The sequence below is a fragment of the Euprymna scolopes genome, chromosome 10 (genome assembly GCF_053919585.1).
Source record: "Euprymna scolopes isolate OS-2025 chromosome 10, ASM5391958v1, whole genome shotgun sequence".
Lineage (NCBI taxonomy): Eukaryota > Metazoa > Mollusca > Cephalopoda > Sepiida > Sepiolidae > Euprymna > Euprymna scolopes.
In genome coordinates, this window is record NC_136491.1 from 30746883 (window position 1) to 30768947 (window position 22065).

The 22065-nt window shown below is 33.8% G+C and overlaps 1 protein-coding gene across 1 annotated transcript in view; it reads left to right on the top strand.

Moving 5' to 3' along the window:
* Positions 1–22065, top strand: part of LOC145285900 (uncharacterized) — a 202720-nt gene that overhangs the window by 156999 nt on the left and 23656 nt on the right. The window contains exon 3 of the mRNA XM_080134367.1: positions 10329–10511. Within this exon, the coding sequence (XP_079990493.1) occupies positions 10329–10511 (183 nt within the window). The remainder of the gene's footprint in view (positions 1–10328; positions 10512–22065) is intronic.

Consider the following 22065-nt stretch of genomic DNA (forward strand, 5'->3'; position numbering starts at 1 on the left):
TGGTTTGTGGATTAGTTACTAATCAGAAAATTATAGTGTAAGGGTTAGGGTGCGTTTCAAAATGTGCTTTAGGTGTTAGTTTTCAAGTAAAGATAATCACCAGTGCTTTATCCCATCTAATGAAAGAAATATATAGTTAATACAGATCACTTATAATCTGGGCACAAACTGTCACTATTAGTTATCTATTTTATAGATATTCTTTAGAGTATAAATATAGGTTAAGCTAATGCATGGCTCAGCAATAGAAATGTATAGATGTTTAGTATTTATCGATTTTGAAAAGGTCATCCTACGAAAGTTTAGGACCGGAATCTAAACCCTCCTCCCAAGGTATGTGCAAAGTATGTGATTTTATATCAGTTTGGGGAGAAGAGCAATTGTTTTTTTGTCAAGTTTGAACAGGGGAGATGATATACTTACAAGAATACAGCATTAATATACAATATAGATATACAGGGATTTGGGGAGGATTTAAGAGTATAAGGATTTTTAATATTTATCATGCAAAACTGACAGAAAGGCGTCTTGAAGGCAAAGCATTACCCTTTAAAGCAGACATTTAGAAACAACATTTGTGCAAGTTATTTTAGTAATATATATCAGTAACAATATAAATGTGGCCAGTATAGGCCTTATATATATACATTACACTTAGTCATAGAATGAGAAATTATGATTTCCAAAAAGAGGGAAGCAGTATAAGTAAATAAGAGCAGGAAAATAGGTTTGGTGAATAAGCGATAACTTAATTGCTTCCTAATCAGTGGTTTGCACAATTTAGCAGTTTTTGTATGGTTTTGCTTTTTATTTTTTAAGATATCTCATATTTTGTACTGTACTGTAATGCTTCCACTTCATCAAGATATTTCGGTCTGTCAGATCACTGCAAATCCTGTCTACACAGCTGTTTTTGTTTTGGTTGTGATGTCACACAAGATCAATGAAAGTTCTGTCTTTGAGTCGGATCACTGTAGATTACATTGGATAACAATCGCATTGTAATCTGAAAGTTATCCAGTGGAATTGCCAATGGCTTGTATTCTTTCGATAGTGTGCAAGTTTCCAGCATCAATGTACTTCTTGCGTTCTGCAACAACTTTGCTGGCCCTTTGAATTCCAACCTCTCCATGTTTTCTTGTTGGTCTTTTGGGGTCTTTCTTTTGACAGAAGAGGCACAGGGTCCAATCAGTACTTTGGCTGCTCACCCTTGACTCCATGTTGCAGCTCAACTCAGCTCAGCACATACTATCGGAGAAAAAGAACAATAAGAAATTGTGCAAATTAGCACATTACCCTAAAGAGCATTAGCTTAACTAATCCGATGTGTTCATGCTGCATGTAGTGTCTGTCGTCGTAGTCCTACATTTGACATGATATTTCCCAGATACTTTATTTACTATTTGGTATGACATTCATCACATAAATTTCTGATGCATAGATTAAGTGAGTCAAGTAAAAGATTTTAACAAAAAATCACTTTTCGCTTAGGTGGCCATTTTGTTTTTTGTTTTTTTTATGCAAACAATAATAAGGCCTGAATCAATGGGCATTCACCTGAAATATGTTTAGTAGCAGTCATGTTAACCATTCCATACTCCTTACCGTGAATTTTCAAAATTTTGCCTAAGGTCTATGCTGTTATTTCAGATCATTTGAAACCATAGAAGAAAGTTTTAGTATATATATATATATATATATATATATATATATAATGTTATTTGTTTTTGCGATGTTTTGAATGAATTCAATTATTTATGAAAGTGCATTTTTACCTAAATGCGAGTTAGGAATAATTTTCCCTTTAGCCAATCTTGTAACCCCCCACATGGGGAGCGGCATACATATTGTTTTTAAAATATATATATATAAATAAATACTCTAGTATAATGGTTCTGTAAAATTTATTAAATTTAAAACGGATAGTAAAATAAGGCTAACCTTACTTTTTACTACTCTGTATGTCTATCTATCTATCTTTCATATAAAAAGCACTTTGTCTGTGTGTGAGTTCATTTCCTATGGAATTGGAAACGTCTGTGCCTTTTTTTTTTTTTTTTTTTTTTTAATTTTTCCATGAAGATTCTTGATGTGTCTGGGAGTGTTCTTACCTAGGTTAACTATCGGAATGCATTACTAGATTGATTGCCAGAAAATAATACAATTTTTTGAATATTTGTAACAATAATAAATTGCAAAAAAGAAAAAATTTAGTCTTTAAATCCTGTAATAGAAGATACTACTACTCACACAAGCAGTTACGCCTCTATTTGGTTTGTCAGGTGAGAGGATCTGGGGAGGGGTGCTTAAAATTTGTAGATAGATTATTTATACACATGTTCCTTTAATTTGCATATGAGAGGAATAACAGCTATAAAAAGGATGAATTGGAGAGGACTGAAGCTCCAGTTTTTTTTTTTGGGGGGGGGGGGTTGACAGCAGAGAGAAAATATAGACAGTGAGAGTTGTGAATTATGATTTAGTTAAGAATTGGTATGAATTGTGGTGTTAGAGAGAAGGAGTTCTAACAACCTTTTTTACAAATCCATTATAAACTAAGCAAATATTTAACCCCCTAAAAATTTGCTTGACAAGTTATATTTTATTTATATTAGCGTTTTTGAATTTCCAAAAGTAAGGTAAATTTTTGCCGAGAAGTTGATTTTTATGATAATTATTTTCAAAAAAAATTTTTTTTTTCAACAATAAAACATTAAACTACAAGGAATTATCTTTCACAATTATTAATTTAATTGGGTACTCAGTGTTTTAAAAAATTTGGCAGCATCGGTCAGTTAGAGAAGGAATCGTGAACTATATAACGCCCAACAAAAATTGGTGACCTACAAAATCTCACGTCAGCAATTTATTAAGAGAAAGATTCACTTAATTCTTCCAATACGAAAAATTCTATTATAATAAGATAATTAGATTATTTTTTGGTAATATTTTTAATTTGCATTTTTACATTATTAAAGCAGGTGATATTTTCGTTCATCTCTACTTTATTCCAAAAATATTTCTGGTGCTACCAGATCAGGCTGTCTGAAGATATTGGCTTCCTGAGATGAAATGCACCTAATATTGATGTTTTTTTGTTTTTCTACTTCCTTTTTGCAAAACTCTTTACAATTTGTAATCCAAACAAAAACAAAAACATATCTTTCCCCCCTTTCCCTTCTCCCCATTTCCACTTTTCTCTTTCTATCTCCCCCACTTCCTGACCGGTTTCCTGACTTAAAATGTACCAAACATTAATACTGTAACCCTTTTTTCCTCTCCCATTGCAAAACTCATGTTCTGCAGGGCAGGGAACAAAAATGATAAAATCAACCATAAAACAACCAAACCAAACACTACAAACTAGCAATTGAAAATACAAAAAGCTTGAAGGATAAAAACCTTCTGCAAAATAACTAATACAACATGAATACTTTTTTCAAAATAACTGGATTCGGCATTAAATAACCTGAAAAGGATTGATATGCCGTAAAATAAAACACCCAAACTAAACAAAAAATATTACTCCACTAGAAAAACTCTCTGTAATTTAGTTTTTTTTTTTTTAAATCTTGTTAATAAATTATTAGTCTGCGGAATAATATTAAAGAAAACGTTTAATATTTAGAAATCCCATTAATTATTTAGAAATCCCATTAATTATTTAGAAATCCCATTAATTATTTAGAAATCCCATTAATCATTTTCATTATGTTTAAGTAGTCACTATCAAAATTCAAAGATTATATTGTTGGCATTTGATTCCAGAAAAAAATTCTGGAAATTTTTTTCTGGAAAGACATTGAGTACTTACAGGAGGGACTAGAAGGTTGCTTACATCCATAAAAAGCAAAATAAAATAATTAAACTACAAGGAATTCTTTCAAAATTATGAATTTAAACAGGTACTCAGTGTTTTAAAAAATTTGGCAGCATCGGTCAGAGAAGGAATCGTGAAATATATAACGCCCAACAAAAATTGGTTACCTACAAAATTTTACATCAGCAATTTATTAAGAGAAAGGTTCACTTAATTCTTCCAATGCCAAAAATTCTATGATAATAGGTGAAAGTGATTTTTGTGGAATAAACTGGATTTGAACTTGGAACACCTAGGTCATCAGTCCGTTAAAACCTAAGAATTTAAACCTTTTATTCTCTTTATTAGTTTAATCACTCCTCTCTGTCCATCTAATTTTAACATATCTCAATTCTCATATCTAATTTCTAATGTCCAAGATTGATTACAATATCTTCATTCTGCAATACAAATATTTATTTTTCAACATTTTATTCTTCTGCATGTATTCTATGAATTGAATCATTCGATGTTCACCATTTTTCTTTTATCTTATTATAAATTTTCCTTCTGTGTGTGTGTGTGTGAGTGTGTGTGTGTGTGTGTGTGTGAGACGTGGTTTATCTTAGCCTACAGGCAACCCACTCAGGCAAGTAAGGTACCGAAATAAAGCTTATGACCCAGCGGATGTTTAAATGATATTTATATCCATGTTTGGTGTATGGAAAGGCAAAAAAAAAATGCAAAAAAAAAATAACAATTTACTAAACAACGTTTTATTTACTGAATATTTTTCCGGTATTCACTGGAAGTTATTATCTCTCTTAATAAGTTTGATTTACTCTGTATGTGTGTGTGTGTGTGTGTGTGTATAACGCGGTTTATCTCAGCCTACCGGTGACCCACCCAGACAAGTAAGGTACTGAAATGAAGCTTATGACCTAGTGGATGTTTTAGTGATATTTATATCCATGTTTGGTGTATGGAAATGCAAAAAAAATGCAAGAGAATAACGATTTACTAAACAGCTGAGCAAACTTGGGTTGTTGTTTCTATACATTTTCTATACTCATTCGTTAAGCAATTTTAATTCAAGAGAAATAAATCTTGCATAAACAAAAATTGCATTTCAATATGAAAGTTGCTTTTTATTCTACAAATATTTTGGAGAAAGTTTTTTGCATTTTTACATTATTAAAGCAGGTGCTGTTTTCGTTCATCTTTACTTTATTCCAAAAATATCAGATCAGGCTGTCTGAAGATATTGGCTTCCTGAGACGAGATGCACCTAACATTGATGTTTTTTGTTTTTCTACTTCCTTTTGCAAAGCTTAATTATGTTCTTTACAATTTGTAATCCAAACAAAAACAAAAACAACAACCCACCTTTTGTAAAAAAAATGCAAAAAAATAAGGATTTACTAAACGTTTTATTTATTGGATATTTTTCCGGTATTCACTGGAAGTTATTATCTCCCTTAGTAAGTTCGATTTACTGTGTGTGTGTGTGTGTGTGTTTGTTTGTTTGTATCTCAGCCTACCGGCAACCCACCCAGGCAAGTAAGGTACTGAAATGAAGCTTATGACCCAGTGGATGTTTTAGTGATATTTATATCCATCTTTGGTGTATGGAAATGCAAAAAAATAATGATTTACTAAACAACGTTTTATTTATTGGATATTTTTCCGGTACAAGGACCCAAGTTTGCTCAGCTGATTTATATCCATGTTTGGTGTATGGAAATGCAAAAAAAATGCAAGAGAATAACGATTTACTAAACAGCTGAGCAAACTTGGGTTCTTGTTTCTATACATTTTCTATACTCTTTCGTTAAGCAATTTTACTTCAAGAGAAATAAATCTTGCATAAACAAAAATTGCATTTCAATATGAAAGTTGCTTTTTATTCTACAAATATTTTGGAGAAAGTTTGTTTTTTGTTTTTTTTAATATGGTTAAAATATTTTGCTTAATATTTTTTCTGAGTTACACAAATCCTATTATTGGCTTTCATGGCTTAATACAGGTTGATAGGTTTGTTTTTAATTAACCTCAGACAGCAAGCAATAATGAAAATAATAAAAATGTATCGTTGAATTTTTCTTTTTCTGAACATATCCAGATTCACTTCAACTTGGATGTTATTTATCTCCTTCCCACATCCGGAAAATTAGACACTTTAGTTCAGGAAAGTAGGTTTGAAAAGTCAGCACCTTTGAAGAAAAACAATGGCTGATCCAAAAATTGTTTGAGCAGCTTCGTCAGCATTCCTCGGTAGAGGCATCTCAAGCAATTGGTAATAAACTAACCCCTTCTCAAAGGATGAGAAAGTAAAGTCTGGGAGGTGAACCTCCTAGAACTGCACGGAACCATGCCTCAGACTGAGAGAAAACAACAGCCACATCAGCACAACATTCCCAAGACTCTGTCGGTTTCATTTTGGTATTAAATGGGGATTCTTGTCCAGAATGTCTCCTCTATTAAAAAAACAAAAATAAAAATGTTTATGATGTATATACCCGTGACAAATTGAAGATATCATATTTTAAAAATCATGTAAATTGATCAAGTAGTTTTATTTTAAAAAATGAAAATCAAATTTCGAGTATCTAACGAACGAACGTCTTACCTGAAAAATAAAAAATCTCAAAACAAGGAAGATAACTCAACAGTAATTCAAAACTTACTAGATTTATATTGTTGTGCCTATGAATTCTCATTTGTCACTTCAAAATGATTTTATTTTGTAAAAATAAAATCATTTTGAACAATTTTTATATTTTGGAAAATGATATTTTTGTTTCATCACAAGTATGTACATCATACAGATTTTTCTTTTGTATTTGTTTTGTTTTTTTATGTAAGAGGGAATTCTGGATGGGAACTAAAATAGTCATTTCTTCAATCTGAACAATAAGCAGATGTTTATTTCATTAACACACTGCCCCACATTTCTTTCCCATTTGTTTTGTTATATGGAAATTTAGTTATGCTTGAAAGTTTGAGCAAAAAAATTTGCGTTTGTTTTTTTTATAAATATCAAACCCTATAAAAACAAAATCAGTGATCATAGTTTTTTTTTTGTTTTTGTTTTTTTTTGTTTTTATTTTTTTATTTTTTCTTTTGTAACGATGCTAATAGCGCTGCATTTCTATCCTCTCAGGCAAATTTTAACTTTTCGTAAGTCACAATCAAATAAACTATGTGGGTGTTCAAACACATACCTTGTGTCTTCCATGCTTAACTACAGCAAACCTCTGTAACTAAAGCAACCATTCTGCAATCATCTTCATGTTTAAATTTTTGCTGAAACTAAGATTGGACACCACAACACAGGGGCTCTTTTAGGGCTAATAAAAACACTCCATTTTGGGGACTATTTTACCATATTTGTCGCATGGACACCACAACACACCAACACTTACTGATGAATTCGTAAATAAAGGTTTACCATGTATACTTGTGTATAAGTCGAATTTCTGGGAGACGATTCTTTGCTTATTTGGGGGGGGGGGTCGATCTATACATAGGTAATGCTTTTGGAAATGTTCTTAAAGAGCGACTCGGTGCTCAATCATAACATAGAAAACATCATTTTATTTGTGCACTGTATAACGCCGACTACCAAAACAGATACCGTTTTCACAACTGGAGGATGGGGTACAAGGCATAGGCAGACCTAAGCTCAGGTTTCGTGACACCGTCAAACGAAATCTAAAGGACAGGTTGATTCCTACTGGAAGCTGTCAGACCCTCAGTCGCGACCGTGACAAGTGGAGAATGATGGTTCACAGGAAGTCTTCAGACACGAAGAACAGCACATGATGATGATGATGATAATCCTAGTAATTAATCACACTCCATCCAAACCCCACTGCAGTGTATTTGCCAACATGTAAGCACATGCACGGTTTTCCAGTGGGAGGCTTAATAATAATTGGAATAGCTTTCGCAATGTTCACTATCTAGACGTGGCTATAGGCCTAAGTTCAATATGATGTATTCAGTGATGATGTGAAGGGTTTTTTTTTTTTTTAGTAGGTTAGGAAACATAGTGTTTACAATATGGTGTTCACCCCTAAGTTCACTATTAAAAATCCTGTAAACAACAATATTAACTATTATTATTAATCATTAATAATTTAATGACAACTATTTAATGGAACCATTTAATGGCACTTAACACATGCATTCACATTATTACGGTATGCCTGAGACAATTTTTATTTTTGTACCTTTTCTCCATGTTAAAAAACGACCCTGGTGTCTAACTCTGTCCCGTGGGGAGGCATTGTAAATAGGTACATTATTATAGTATGTGACATAAATTATGTTTAAAAACAGTAACTGCGTCTGGAATCGACAGTATGTCATTGATCAAAATGTCTGATTAGTAACATTTGCGTTTGTTGCATGTAAGTGTGCAGCAGGTTGGTTCTATATATGAAAATCGAATAGACTACAGTTGCATAAATGCATGTATTATTGCTTGCAGATGCCAAGAAACAATTTATAATATCTTGAAAAAAAAAGGAAATTATCTGTGCAAGAAATAGCCATAAGATGGACCATTTAACTTATCTAGAATCTACAGTCAACGTATACACAGGTAATATCTAAAATGACACAATTTTTGTTGGTCCTCCGACAAAAGGAGAGTGGACTTGTAAATTCACACTTGTCTGTTCGGTTATTCGTTCGGTCGTCTGACAAAAATGTGTACTCTTGGTGTAAACTAAAAAAATGACTATGAGAACTTGTCAAAATCCTATTAATTATATAAAACGGAGATTTTGACTTGGTTCAAAGTGTCGGAATTACCTAAAATGAAGGCTGGAATTGTTGTTAGTCTTTCTCTACTAGACGCCAATGGGTTTATGATATGGGGAAAAGATTTTTCTCAGTTATCTAATATTGCTTTAAAAAAAGGAAATAAAAATGATTGTCCCTGCTTTTCCAGTGCTTTTATTTGACAGTCTTTTAAAACTGATTGCTGACAAATTAAATGTGCATTAGAAATCTAGTTGTTCGTGTCAGTACTCATTATATTAATACTCAACTTGAGTATTGAGTACAGTTGCATATCTGAGCTGGTAAATTTCTATACCCTTTGAGGATTCTTGATAATAATTTTTATAATAAAATATTAAATAAAATGCAACCTTAACCCTTGTCCGTTCGTCTGTCTGCACTTTTCTCAATAACTATGCCTTGGAATTTTTTTTAAATTTTGCGCAAACATTAAACATGATATGAGTAAAAAAGTAACAGAACGGATTTACCAGGAAAACTCTGGTTGTCCCTATAGGGGTGCCTTTCGGGTTAAAATGTATAAATCCATATGTCTGGATAAAAGAGAAAGATTAAAAGAAAGTCCTTCATTGTTTCTTGTGTAAATAGAAATTCCTTAGTAAGGTATTTATCCATTAGTGTGAATAACCTCAGTACTGTTATCATACCTGAGTTGGTGAATTTCTGTACTGTTTGCGGGTTCTTGATAATGTGCAGAAACGGTCTTAATTTGATTGGCCCTTCTCCCTTACTTTTTCTATGCAACTTCTTTCTCTCACAGAAGTGATGTTGCTAGTCTTGGTCTTTTTTCCTCAAATACTATTATAGCATGTGTTACTCAGAAATCTCTAATCTATTCGCTGCTTCCTTTGTTCCAGCTCATTTGACTTGTTGGTTTAGTGGTCTTCCATCAATTCACTGTTTTGATATTGGGGTTGGGATAATTAATTGAAAAATCGGAAATTTGGGGGCTAGTGGAATCGGAAAAATCTGTGCTTATTTTCTGATGCCTGAAACGATTTTTTTTTATGTTTTTATTTCTTTGTTTTAAACAAAACTTTAATTTTCCATGTATTTGTATTAATAATGAAATCATAAATACTAATTTTAAACTACGAGTAAAACTAAAATATATAGGTCATCCCCACAAGTATATTTTTATGGTTGAGAAAACATTTGCACATGTTACGTACACACGCGCACATGCAAAAAAAAAAAAAAAAAAAAATGACTGTTTAGAAATTTTAAAAGATATTGGAATCGTGGAAAAATATTGGAATCGTCCCATCACTAGTTTTAATACATTGTTATAATGCAGCTTATTCCAGTAGCTTCTTTCCAAGAATTGCAGGCTTGTCAAACTCTCTTGCTGCAGACTGTTTTCCTCCTATCTATAACCTTGGTCTTTTCAAGATTAAAGGCAATAGATATCTCCTATCTTTGCAATAATCATCTTTCGTTCATTTTAGCTTCTTATATCAAGTGACTTCATGGCTTGTCTGGAGCGATTTATATAAATAAAATACAAAAAAAAAAACTTTCTACACATGGACCTATTTTGATATTCAAAGATTTTAAAAATCAACCTACTCTATTTAATGCTAGATAACCTGAAAAGGCTTGATATGCCACAAACAGATTAAGAATAAGTAGATAATTTTTTTAACAGCAATTATATTCTTTACTGTTTTATTAAAATGTCATTCATTTAAAAAAAAATATTTTTTTTATATTTCAGTGCAATTAACTTTATATCCAAAATACCGCGTGGAAAAAATTACCAACTCCAAAAACCGAGCATATGTTTTTGAAATCACCACGCCAGAGAGACGGCTGTGCCTGTCTGCGAATGAACAACGGACGATGGATATGTTTGTCTTCTTTCTGCAAATTCAAAACAAATTGGTCTCGCAAATAACAGGTGAGTATTGTAAAAGAAAAAAAAACGTCTGCTTTGATGAATTTGTCATATTCTGCCTTTCTATAATTGACTAGCATGATGACCCGACGTTGCCTGGGATTGAATGATAATCAACGAATGTTTCACACTCCCATATTTTTATTGTCATCGAAATCGATGAAATCACCTATTTTTCAATCAAATCGATTGTCTGCTATAGTTGGGGACCCATCATAGTGCACCAGGAGGAAGCACAGATGTCTCTTACTATGACTTATTCCACAATACATTGTAGTCTACATTGCACTGTAGAGAACTTACTGTTGATTTTATAAAATTATTTTTTTTGTATAATGGCTTGAATTAAAGTTTAAAATACAAAAAGTAAATTATCGTACTCCAATCGTGCTCTAAACAGAAACATTAATTTCGAATGCGCCCCTGTCATATCAAAGAACTATTATTGATTTTATATGTTGAGTCTTTTGGCTGGTGTGGTAATAAAACTTCTCAAATGCACTTGTGATGTTAGGCTGTGTAAGGTGTTAACTTTGGTTCAAATCGCCTGTTTCTTCTTTTATTGGATTATTTTGAATTATCGATACTTATCAAACACATTCCAACACAAAACCTATCTAAGAACACTGCTAGGGACATGAAGATCCTTCGTGTGAAATTTCATAAAAATCGGCCCGGACGTTTTCAAGTTCATAGGGGGGAAGGGGGTCTCTCATGATTTAATTTAGTGTTGCATATTGGTTATATTAGAAGGGATCTGTTAGAAGTACATTTTTTAGAAATAAAGACTATCTAGGTAGTTTTTAAGCTGGGACTCCTAATACAACATTAGGGCGGGGGCAAAATTAAATTATAAATGAACCAGCTGGAGTTTTTAACTTTGACATTTCAAGCATCTTAGTTCAATATTTACAACCATGGGGCAGGTTAAGGAAAATATTGCAAGCTATATCAATTGCACTCGTGCACCCTTTTGCCATCTTCACAATAGCTTGTGATTCCAACAAGAGATAAAACTCTCAATGAAATTGAAGCTATACTAATTGCTAATCGATGTCCAATACTGATGTATGGCTACGAGATGTGACCTCTGTGCAAAGAAGACATTCTTGCACTCAATTTTCGACATGTTAATGTCAACAACGTATCCTACACATCCACCTCTCAAGCCAAATCCCAAATCATAACCATCTGTGCAAAATGCACCATCATCAGTGTCACAGAAACTCTTCTGAAAAGGAGTCTTTGTTGGTTTGGTTACATTCTCCAACAACATCGAGAAGAAGAATTCATCTGCAAGATGGATGACTTTTCTTTATTTATTTTTTTTTTTTTCTTTACAAGGGAGTCACGGCTTATCAAGGCCCAAAGGCCACTCAAGGATAAGGGTTAAATGAGTGAACAGCGTGATAATCGATAATGGTGGAAATTAAGTAGAAATTTCTTGTTTGCGAAGATGGCTCAACAAGAATTTGTGTACGTTGGACTTGAAAAACGACCATGTTATAGTCAGCTGGGAGGCAGCTTTGTGGTATCGTGTTCCACAGACAGGCAGCTATAAGAAAGAAACTTTGTTTATGGAACGTTTGTTTAGTTCTAGGTACAGATAGAGAGTGAGGGAAGTTGTTGACAGTGGTTGTAGCTAGACAAGTGTTTGCTGTAAGTTTTTTACGGTGAGGGGACCATAGATTGAGGCTCAAGCGAGTACTTGCCATGAAAGTAACGATAGAGCAGAGATAGATTCACTATGTCTCTTCTGTGAGAAAGAGGTAGCAGGGAGAAGAGGAGGACAGTAACCACTAGATTTCGAAGCTGGTGTTGTAAAAGGCAGGATTAAGTGCTCTGATGAGCAACCCCTCCCCAGATGTGGCATTAGTATTCAATCTTAAAACATATTTGGCTCTTATACAGCTGATAGTTGGCCTCCACTATTTTGGTATTCGTCGCTTGAATTGAAAATAACTGAGGGATGCTGAATACTTTCAGCTGCTGATCTGCATGGATGGATCATCTTGATGTGGAATGCAATGAACTCATTTGAAGGTAGCTCGACCTATGCTGGGTAAATGCAGTTACAAGTTACAAACCATGTAAAGACGAGAAGTACACACACACAAGAAGTGGTCACATATTTTTAATGTAGATAATCGCTATATTAATAAAGTAGACGCAGGAATTCTCTTCTGGACAAAAGAATCGTAGGTTTGCAGCAGCAGATGCCGCATACAAATTCAATACAATATTCAATAAGACTAATAACCACTATCTTATGTAGCTTTCAAACACCATTTCAGACACATTCAATCGTGAAAATAAAATGTTACATTACATCCTACGAGCAACACCATCACAATCACAACATCATTAGAGGAAGGAGTCCCTATTTTTCTCTCTAAATATTTAGTCCTACCACTGCTACCAGTAGTCACCAGGCAGAATTCTACATGTGGTCACATATTTTTAATGTAGATAATTGCTATATTAATAAAATTCTCTTCTGGACAAAAGAATCGTAGGTTTGCAGCAGCAGATGCCGCATACAAATTCAATACAATATTCAATAAGACTAATAACCACTATCTTATGTAGCTTTCAAACACCATTTCAGACACATTCAATCGTGAAAATAAAATGTTACATTACATCCTACGAGCAACACAATCACAACATCATTAGAGGAAGGAGTCCCTATTTTTCTCTCTAAATATTTAGTCCTACCACTGCTACCAGTAGTCACCAGGCAGAATTCTACATGTTACACAGATTCTGCAATTACATCAACCTTTACTGGTGCATACATACATAGATCTAACATAATATTTCCAATTTTCGATTCATGCTGCCCCTACTATTTATTTATTTTTATTTTTTTTCACTTATTCATAAATTCTTCAGGCGATTATCAGCGCTTGCAGGCTTAACTTTAGAATTATAACATTGTACTACAGTGAACACCCACTTCTTGGCCATTCCCATTATTAATGCTGCCACTAGCATATAGATTTTTCCTTTTTAAATTTTGCACAAATTTCTACAGCGCTTATCATAGATTACACGGTTACCAAAATACCTTGAAAAAAATTGAATACACCTTACCAACAGAAAAGGAAAACATTTAATGGCCTGGGGCAGCATTAACAACTGATGTGGCAAAAAAGTGTGCATTCCGTTTATTAGAATGTTATCATTACAAATTGATCCACAACTATTACAGTTATTAAAAATAATGCCTTAAATTTCTTTTTTAATCTGAAAATTAAACCTGTACTTAACGATAATCGCCAGAAAAAATTATGACAAAGTGAAAAGGAAAATTTTAATGGGTACAGTTATCATTGTTCAGGTCCACCGCAGTGTTTTTTTTTTAAATTTAAAAAATTTTTTTTTACATGGGGGTCACCACTTATCAAGGCCCAGAGGCTACTCAGGGATAAGGGTTATTGCGTGTACAGTAATCAATGAGATAGTAGTAATCATTAGTATTGGGGGCTTTGATAGTGTCTTACTTAAGGGGCGGGTTTGTCAGGAATTTGTTTATGTTGGATTTGAAGACATCCAAGTTGCAGTCAGGTGGGAAACAGGCGAACGGAAGAGAGTTCCACAATCGTGCACTTTTGAGAAAGGAGCTCTGCTCATGGAATTTTTTTTTTTTTTTTTTTTTTTGTTTTGGTTGTTTCTTTTCCTCATGACACAATGTTCCCTCTGTAATAAATGCACTGGGTTATAATTAATTTTTAGTTCATTCTTTTATTTTCATTCTAGATTACAGACGACCTGTAACACCTGCTATCGAATAGGCCACACTACCTACTTTTATTTAACACGTTAGGTGAAAGCACAGAATCGAATCCCTATGTTAAGAATGGTTTTATAGATACTAATGATGTTACTTTGGCACAGTACATTCATTTTGGCCATGGGCACCAGTTTTTAATGGGCCGGCAGTGGCTCCCACTAGCAACTGTACTTTGGGAGGTTGGGAGGGGGGAATACTTCCACCGGGCAACGCTAATACACAGGCCCTGCTTGTTATTATAGATTATTATTTTTCTTATTTGGAACAAATACATTGAAGACCTTTCCAAAGCTGCTGCAAAGAAAATGGGCTCCCTCTACTATGCTAGAAAACTACTCACACCTGACAGTATCATACATCTCTACAAAGCCCATGTATGGAGTATTGTTGCCACATCTGACTTCGTGCATCTACCACTAGTCTCTCCCTTTAGACAAGGTTCAAAAATAGTCTCAAATCTAATAGGTCTTGCATTGTCAACCAAGTACCAACCCCTATCCCAGTGTCCCATCACCACTATGTTGCATCCCCCGTGTCTGTTTTACAAATATTTTAATGGCATGCTCCCTGATGAACTCGTAGCACTTGTACCTTCTTGACCAAAATAGCCGCAACTAACCCAACAAGCAGCAAAATCCTACCTCTTCGTTACAGAGGTTCCTAAATGCTGGAAAGTCTTTTATTTTAATAGTTTCTTCTTTCAGACTGTCAGACTTTGGAATTCCCTCTTCCATGACTGTACTAACATGCAGAAGATTAAATGTAATGTTAACAAACATTTTGTTGCTCAACTCTATATTCCCCCCCCCCTCCCCCTGTAGACATGGTCCTAAATAGTACCCTCTTACGTCCAAGTAGGAATATGCCTTGTTTGGAATTTAAAAATAAAAAAAAATAAAAATTGTGTGCGTGAATCGCTGGCGTGTCGAAAGGGAAGCTACTCTTGAGAGAAAATCCTTGTTATCTCCCTTCCATTATAATGAATGAAGAAATCAAATTTATAACCAGCGATGTAACACGATGTTTGTCCACTGCACTCAAAACTTACTAAATGAATTACAACTAATTTGGCCAAGATCAAAGTGTAGTATCTGTTCTTCAGATGCTGCACTTCCATTTCTTGTTCTCTTTCGGTGGAGGAGCTGTCCTTCACAACTGAGACAATTTTTATTTTTGTACCTTTTCTCCACGTTAAAAAACGACCCTGGTGTCTAACTCTGTCCCGTGGGGAGGCATTGTAAATAGGTACAACTAATTTAGTTGAGTAGATAAACAAGCCTTTTTTTTTTTAGGCGGATAACTTATCTCAACTTATTTTTAGATTTTTTTTCTCAACAATTGATTTTAACAAAGATTGTGCTAAGGGGGATAACTCTATGTTACTAAATTCGTTGAGTTTTAGTTTTTAATACGAGAATTTAGGACACTATAAAAGCAGAGAAATTGTTATATTTTTATTTATTTTTTTAATTTTTTTTTTTTTTTTTCGACTACTTTTTTTTTTTTTTTTAAAGAAAACGCAACTTCGAGAAATTGTAAAAAAGATGCGATAATTTAAAAATGCGATGATATTTAACAAGTGCAACTGCAGTATTAATGCTGGTGCTGGAGTCCCTCAAGGGACAATCCTGGGCCCAACTCTCTTCCTGATCTACATCAATGACCTCCCTAAACACATACTTAAATCGTTCGTTGACATCTATGCTGATGACACGACCATCTACGGCAACACATCAAAGGCTGTAAATGACAAAGTTCTCTCTGATTCTCTCTCCTCTTATCTCGAGCACGTGGTTCAGTGGGGGAAGATGTGGCTGGTTACCTTTAATGCATCCAAAACCAAACTCCTATCCTTACATCATCAACGCTCTGATCCCCATCTGGCATCAATTGAAATAGATGGCTCTTGTCTAGAAGCCCCGTGTTTTGACCGGCTTCTGGGTTTGTCCTTTACTCCTGATCTGAAATGGAACACGTACATCAAGTCTGTTGCCAAGGTCGCTGGAAAGATGGTGGGATCCTTCTACCGCTCCAGAAGATATCTCACTACTGATGCAATTCTCTATCTATATAAAAGTCAAGTACGTCCAAGGATGGAATACTGCTGCCATATCTGGGCAGCAGCTGCTAAAAACAGCCTATCCTGCCTTGACAGAGTACAAAATAGACTCCGTGACTTAGTGGGGATACCCTTTTCTCTACCCTGCAACCTCTCTCCCACAGAAGAGACATTGCGAGCCTATCCTTGTTTTATCGTTATTTCCATGGCAGGTGCTCGGCTGAACTCCAATCTCTGCCCCCCCCCTCGCCAATCTTTCATGAAAAACACCCGTCTAGCTGAATCCACTGTGAAAAATTTCCCCCACTCTTTGTCTGTGCCTAAATCAAAACGTGGATTCCATGAACAAAGCTTCTTTCTTAGAACTGCATGCCTGTGGAACTCTGTTCCGTCTGCCTGCTTCCCACCTGACTACAACTTGGATGTCTTCAAGTCCAACGTTAACAAATTCCTAATGAACCGCCCCCTTAAGTAAACACTTCATCAAATCTCCACACTAATGTAATGTACTTGCAATAACCCTTATCCCTGAGTGGCTTCCGGGCCTTGATAAGTGGTGATCACTGTGTAAAAAAAAAAAAAAAGATATTAATCTCGCTTGATTTTTTAATAACTTGAAGCATTTCTGCTGAAAACTGTAACTGAGCAAAGATAAAGTTGAAACACACACGAATACCTACTAGACAGGGCCCTCGAGTCTCTCTGTACGAGGGTTTGTCAGAACAACCTGGAATGAGGATGCTTTTCCCTAGAAATAAACCTGACCAAATATTCAAAATCGCATAGTACAGAATAGAATAAGTGGTGCACTAAAAAAAAACAACACTACAGTTTTATTTTAATACTTTCATTCAAAAAAATCAATTCAGTTAACTTAAACATATGGTAGAGCTGACATCTATTCAATGTAGCCACCTTCAGCCTCAATCACCACCTTGATACGGGTCCAGAACTGGGAGCATGCCTTTTCCACAAGCGCCAGCAGGAGCTCGGTGGATGGCAGTGATTAGGCTGGCTTTGCTTTGGTGTTGTGGGAGGTTATGTTGGTGCTGTTTTTGATATATGACCAAATGAAGTAGTTCAGCGGGGAAGGAAGGGGATTATTGAGAGAAGGGTACGAATTCGTAGCACTTCTTCTGAAGCCCACCCTAGGTCTCTCTGAACTTGTGGGCCAGCACCGAGTCCTCCTGCCACATACAGAGTCTGCCAGCGGCAACCTCCCCACACTTTTCAGCACATCCAGGTTCACTTTAGTGTTGACTTTCAAGCCAACTTCAAAGATGTGAGATGGTATGATGTGGCCCTCACTTGAAACCACACCAAACACCATAACCGTTGTAACCGTTGCAGGAAACGTTTTCATCATCTTAGCCATGTCCCTGTTATTCGTGGCAATCCAGCAATGCATTTTGAAGGTGCTGGCAATGGTCCTGTTGGCGTAACTTGGATCAGTAGAGAGCATGAGTTGTACAGTGGCGCATCTCCAATCTCATTCGTTGAACATTGTGTTACTTTCAGACATGATAAAAGGCTCATATCATTCCTGGGATCTGTACACCACTGGCCAACTAGTAGATGATCTCCAGCATAAAAAGAAAACCGGTTTTAATCAAACGGAAATGGAATCATGTCATCTTTTCTAGGGCGACAATTTTATCGTCCCACCCTGTATTCATGGCCAAAATAAGATCCCTTCATAACCCATACTCACTTTTATGACGTGCGGTGCACCTTCTCCAAGTGATGTTACCTCAAATAACAGCACAAGCTGGATAATCCACCAGACTAGATGAATTCTTGTCCTGGGATCTAGTAATATCAAAAGACCATTAGGAAGATATATGTCATAATATATTTAAATAATTAGCTGCGGAGAGGAAAATTATGGCCTGAACTTTTTCACTCATTATTTGAGAGGTAAAGGGGAACTTTAATGGAATATTCGAATGTCTATGTAACTCGTATTGAGATCAAATGTTAGACCCAGGAAGTGGGGGAGGGGGCTTGATTTCTGAGAAATTTCAAAATGAAACAAAAATTAACGGTTTGAATCCAAACTCTATACTATTACTTTGTTTCAGTGCTAAATTCAGGTCTGTTATGATATTCTCCCAGGCATTATGTTCTCTTTTTTTTTTCTTTTTTTTTTTTTGAGAGAGGAGGGTTTAGTGTAGCTTCTGATCTGTTGTCATGAGACAATCCTTCCCGGAGATTACTTCTGACATTGTGGGTGGTGTAGTATCTATTCGTTTCTTGTGATACTATCCTTCCACACATTACATCCGCCTCTGGAAGGTAGTTTAGTATTCCTTCATTCGTTATATACTAACGCAAATAAAAAATTTGTTTATATATATATCTCATATAGATAGATAGATAGATAGATAGATAGGTGTGCAAATTAAAAATTGACAAAGTAGTTTGGTAGAGATTGTTCTGCATGCACACATACGCAAACACAGTGATAAGGTCACTTATATACATGAGTGATCTTCTCTGTGTGTACGTGTGGGACAGTTTTTACCAAACTACTCCATCAATTTTTAATCTACAGACTTGAAACTTGATATATGGAGTATTCTGACCTGTGGAACAAATTTGATTTGGTTTTTAGCCAGAAAAAATTGCTGCTAAGAGGTCAGAATTTAAAAATTTGAACTTGGTTTGCATAAGTTGATTATTCTGCCTGTATGTGAACATCTACACACTCGTTTTATTTTTAATTTTATTTTTAATTTAATTTTTCATTTTATTTTTAATTTTATTTTTAATTTTATTTTTCATTTTAGTTTTAAATTTATTTTTAAATTTAGTTTTCATTTTATTTTTAAATTTATTTTTAAATTTAGTTTTCATTTTAGTTTTCATTTTTTTTTTTTTTTTTTTTCATTTTTTTTTTTCATTTTTTTTTTCATTTTATTTTTGTAAAAAGAAAAACTTGAGCGTGTCGGCTTTCTCTAATCACGTAGTGACAATTTTGAATTTCTCTGTAAAAACGCTTTGTTAGTAAATAAAGTTGAAGAGATGGCAAGTAGATTTCCACTAATAATTAATAATCGTTTGGGTTTGTGAATTGTTTTTATCTTATCAGTCATAAGTAGTTTTATGACTAGTAAAATGGAAATTTGTTAATATGACTTTCTTAGAAAATGTGTTCCTCTTCCTGCTTTTTGTTTTTTGTTTTGTATGATTTTAAACAAAATCTATGAAAATAAGCAATCTTACTTAGAACAGGGAAGGAGGGGACTTTTTAAAGGTTAAAGCAGAAATCAGGAAATTTCTATTCATACAGTGTGATGGAAAAGTCCATATACACATTCTTTCTTTCTTTCTTTTTTCTTTATATTCATTTTCACTTGTCTGTTTATTTTTTTTTTTTTTCGTTTTATTTTCTGTTTTCTTTTTTGTCTTTTCTTTTAACTTCTGCTTTTTTTCTTATCTTGTTTTTATTTTTTTTTATTTTAACTTGTTTTTTTTTCTAATTTTTATTTTTTCTTATTTTTGTTTTATTTTCATTTTGTTTTATTTTATTTTTTATTGTCTTATTTTATTTTGTTTTATTTATTTTTATTTTTATTTTTTATTTTATTTTTTTATTTTTCTTTGCTTTTCTTTTTTCTCTGTATGTTGATTTTTTTTCTTTTTTTATTTGTCTTTTTGTTTCACTTGTTTTTGTTTTCACTTGTCTGCTTTTTTTATCTGTTTATCTTCTGTTTTTTTTTCTTATTTTTCTTTCATTTTTTTTTCTTTTCCATTTTATTGTCTCTGCGATATAAGAGGCTACTGTAATAAGGACCATATTTATAAAGGGGCAACTTATTTTATTCTTTTTTTTCTTTTTCTTTATTTTATTTCTTTTCTCTTTTTTTATTTTTTATTTTCTTTTATTTATTTATTTCTTTTCTCTTATATTGATTCTTTTTTCTTTTTCTTTTCGTTCTTTTTCTTTTTTCTTATTTCTTTTCTCTTTTTATATTGATTCTTTTCTTTTTTCTTTTCCTTTATTTTTATTTCTTTTCTCTTTTTTCTTTTCTTTTTATTTTCTTTTATTTATTTCTTTTCTCTTTATAGTGATTCTTTTTCTTTTTCTTTTTATTTCTTTTCTTTCTTTTTATATTGATTCTTTTCTTTTTTTCTCTTTTTATATTGATTATTTTCTTTTTTCGTTTTCTTTTTTCTTTTCTTTTTATTTCTTTTTATTTCTTTTCTCTTTTTATATTCTTTTTTTCCTTTTTTTTCACTTTCTCTTTCACTTGTTTTGTTTCACACGTCTGCTTTTTTCTTTTTATCTTTTTCCCTTTTCTTTTCATTTTCTCAAGCAACACGTATTGTCACTGACATAAGAGGCTATTTACTGTAATAGGAACCATATTTATAAAGGGGCAACTTAAATGGAGAGTTAGATGACAAAATGTTTATTCAAATTCCTGCAAAAAAAAGTTGGTACAAAACGGAGCAAAAAGGAAACTCTAAAGGTCTGAGGAAAAAAACTATTACAGTAGAAGGTTTTTCAGTATCTAGCTACCTCCACAGTATAAGGGTGGAATTTTTTCTGCTAGTTGGGTGGGTTCTAGCTATTTTCATTGAATACAATACAGCAAGTTTATCAGCACATTTCATGGAAGTACTTGTAAAATATGCAGAGGGATACAACAGGGCCTGGAGCTTAGCAGATATGTTAGATAACCGGATAATGTTTTTTGTAATCTATATCTATAAAAGTGAAATTGTCTGTGTGTGTACATTTCCCTACCAAACTACTCTATCAATTTTCAGTCTACAAACTCAAGATTTGACATAAGAGGTATTGAGATTTGGGAAAAATCTTTTTAATCAGTTTTCGGCCAGAAATTTGGTTGTCAAGAGGTCAAAGTTCAACGATTTTACCTTTGAGAACTCTATCAAACTCCTCCGCCAATTTTGGGTCTAAACACTTGAAATTTTAGATGTAGGTTACTTCAACATGGATCAAATTTTTTTTTTATTTGATTTGAGCCCAAAACAAAAACTGGTTAAGGGGTCAAAATTGGAGTCAAAGTTAAAAACAATTTGACCTGTGAGGTCTCTACCAAATTATTCAGCCAACTTTTGGTCTAAACATTTGAAATTTTAAATGTAGGTTACCTGGACATGAGTCAAACTTTTTAATATATACATACATATGCACATAAAGTTATGAACAGAACATAGGGCCCAAGCAAAGCCGGGCTGAACTGCTAGTGTCATATAATTTCTAGCTGCACTTCTGTCAAACGCATCTCATATAGTTTGTTAGTTCTTTTTCTTGGTTTTCAGATTCTATATATGAAATGAAAGGGCAGTTGATGAATGTGGCAGTTTGACGATAGAATGTCCTCATGTCTCTCTGCGTTCTGTCCGTCTTGTGTGTCGATCTGTGTTGCTTTTCTGTTGACATTCTTCGAATAGGAATGTCTATTGTTTTGCATTTTTAACAATTCCAATCCAGATTAAAATGTAGGACGTTTCATTGGTTCTGTTTTTAGGTTATTTTCCATGACCTCTTAATCGGAATATAGATTGACGTCATCGCTAAGCAAATGGCCGATCTCTAGCATTTCATGTCTGCACCTACATCTGATATTCTCCGGCATTGCCCATCACTTATCCAACAGTGGCTTAGTGGGGGATGCCCTTTTCTCTACCCTGCAACCTCTCTCCCACAGAAGAGACGTTGCGAGCCT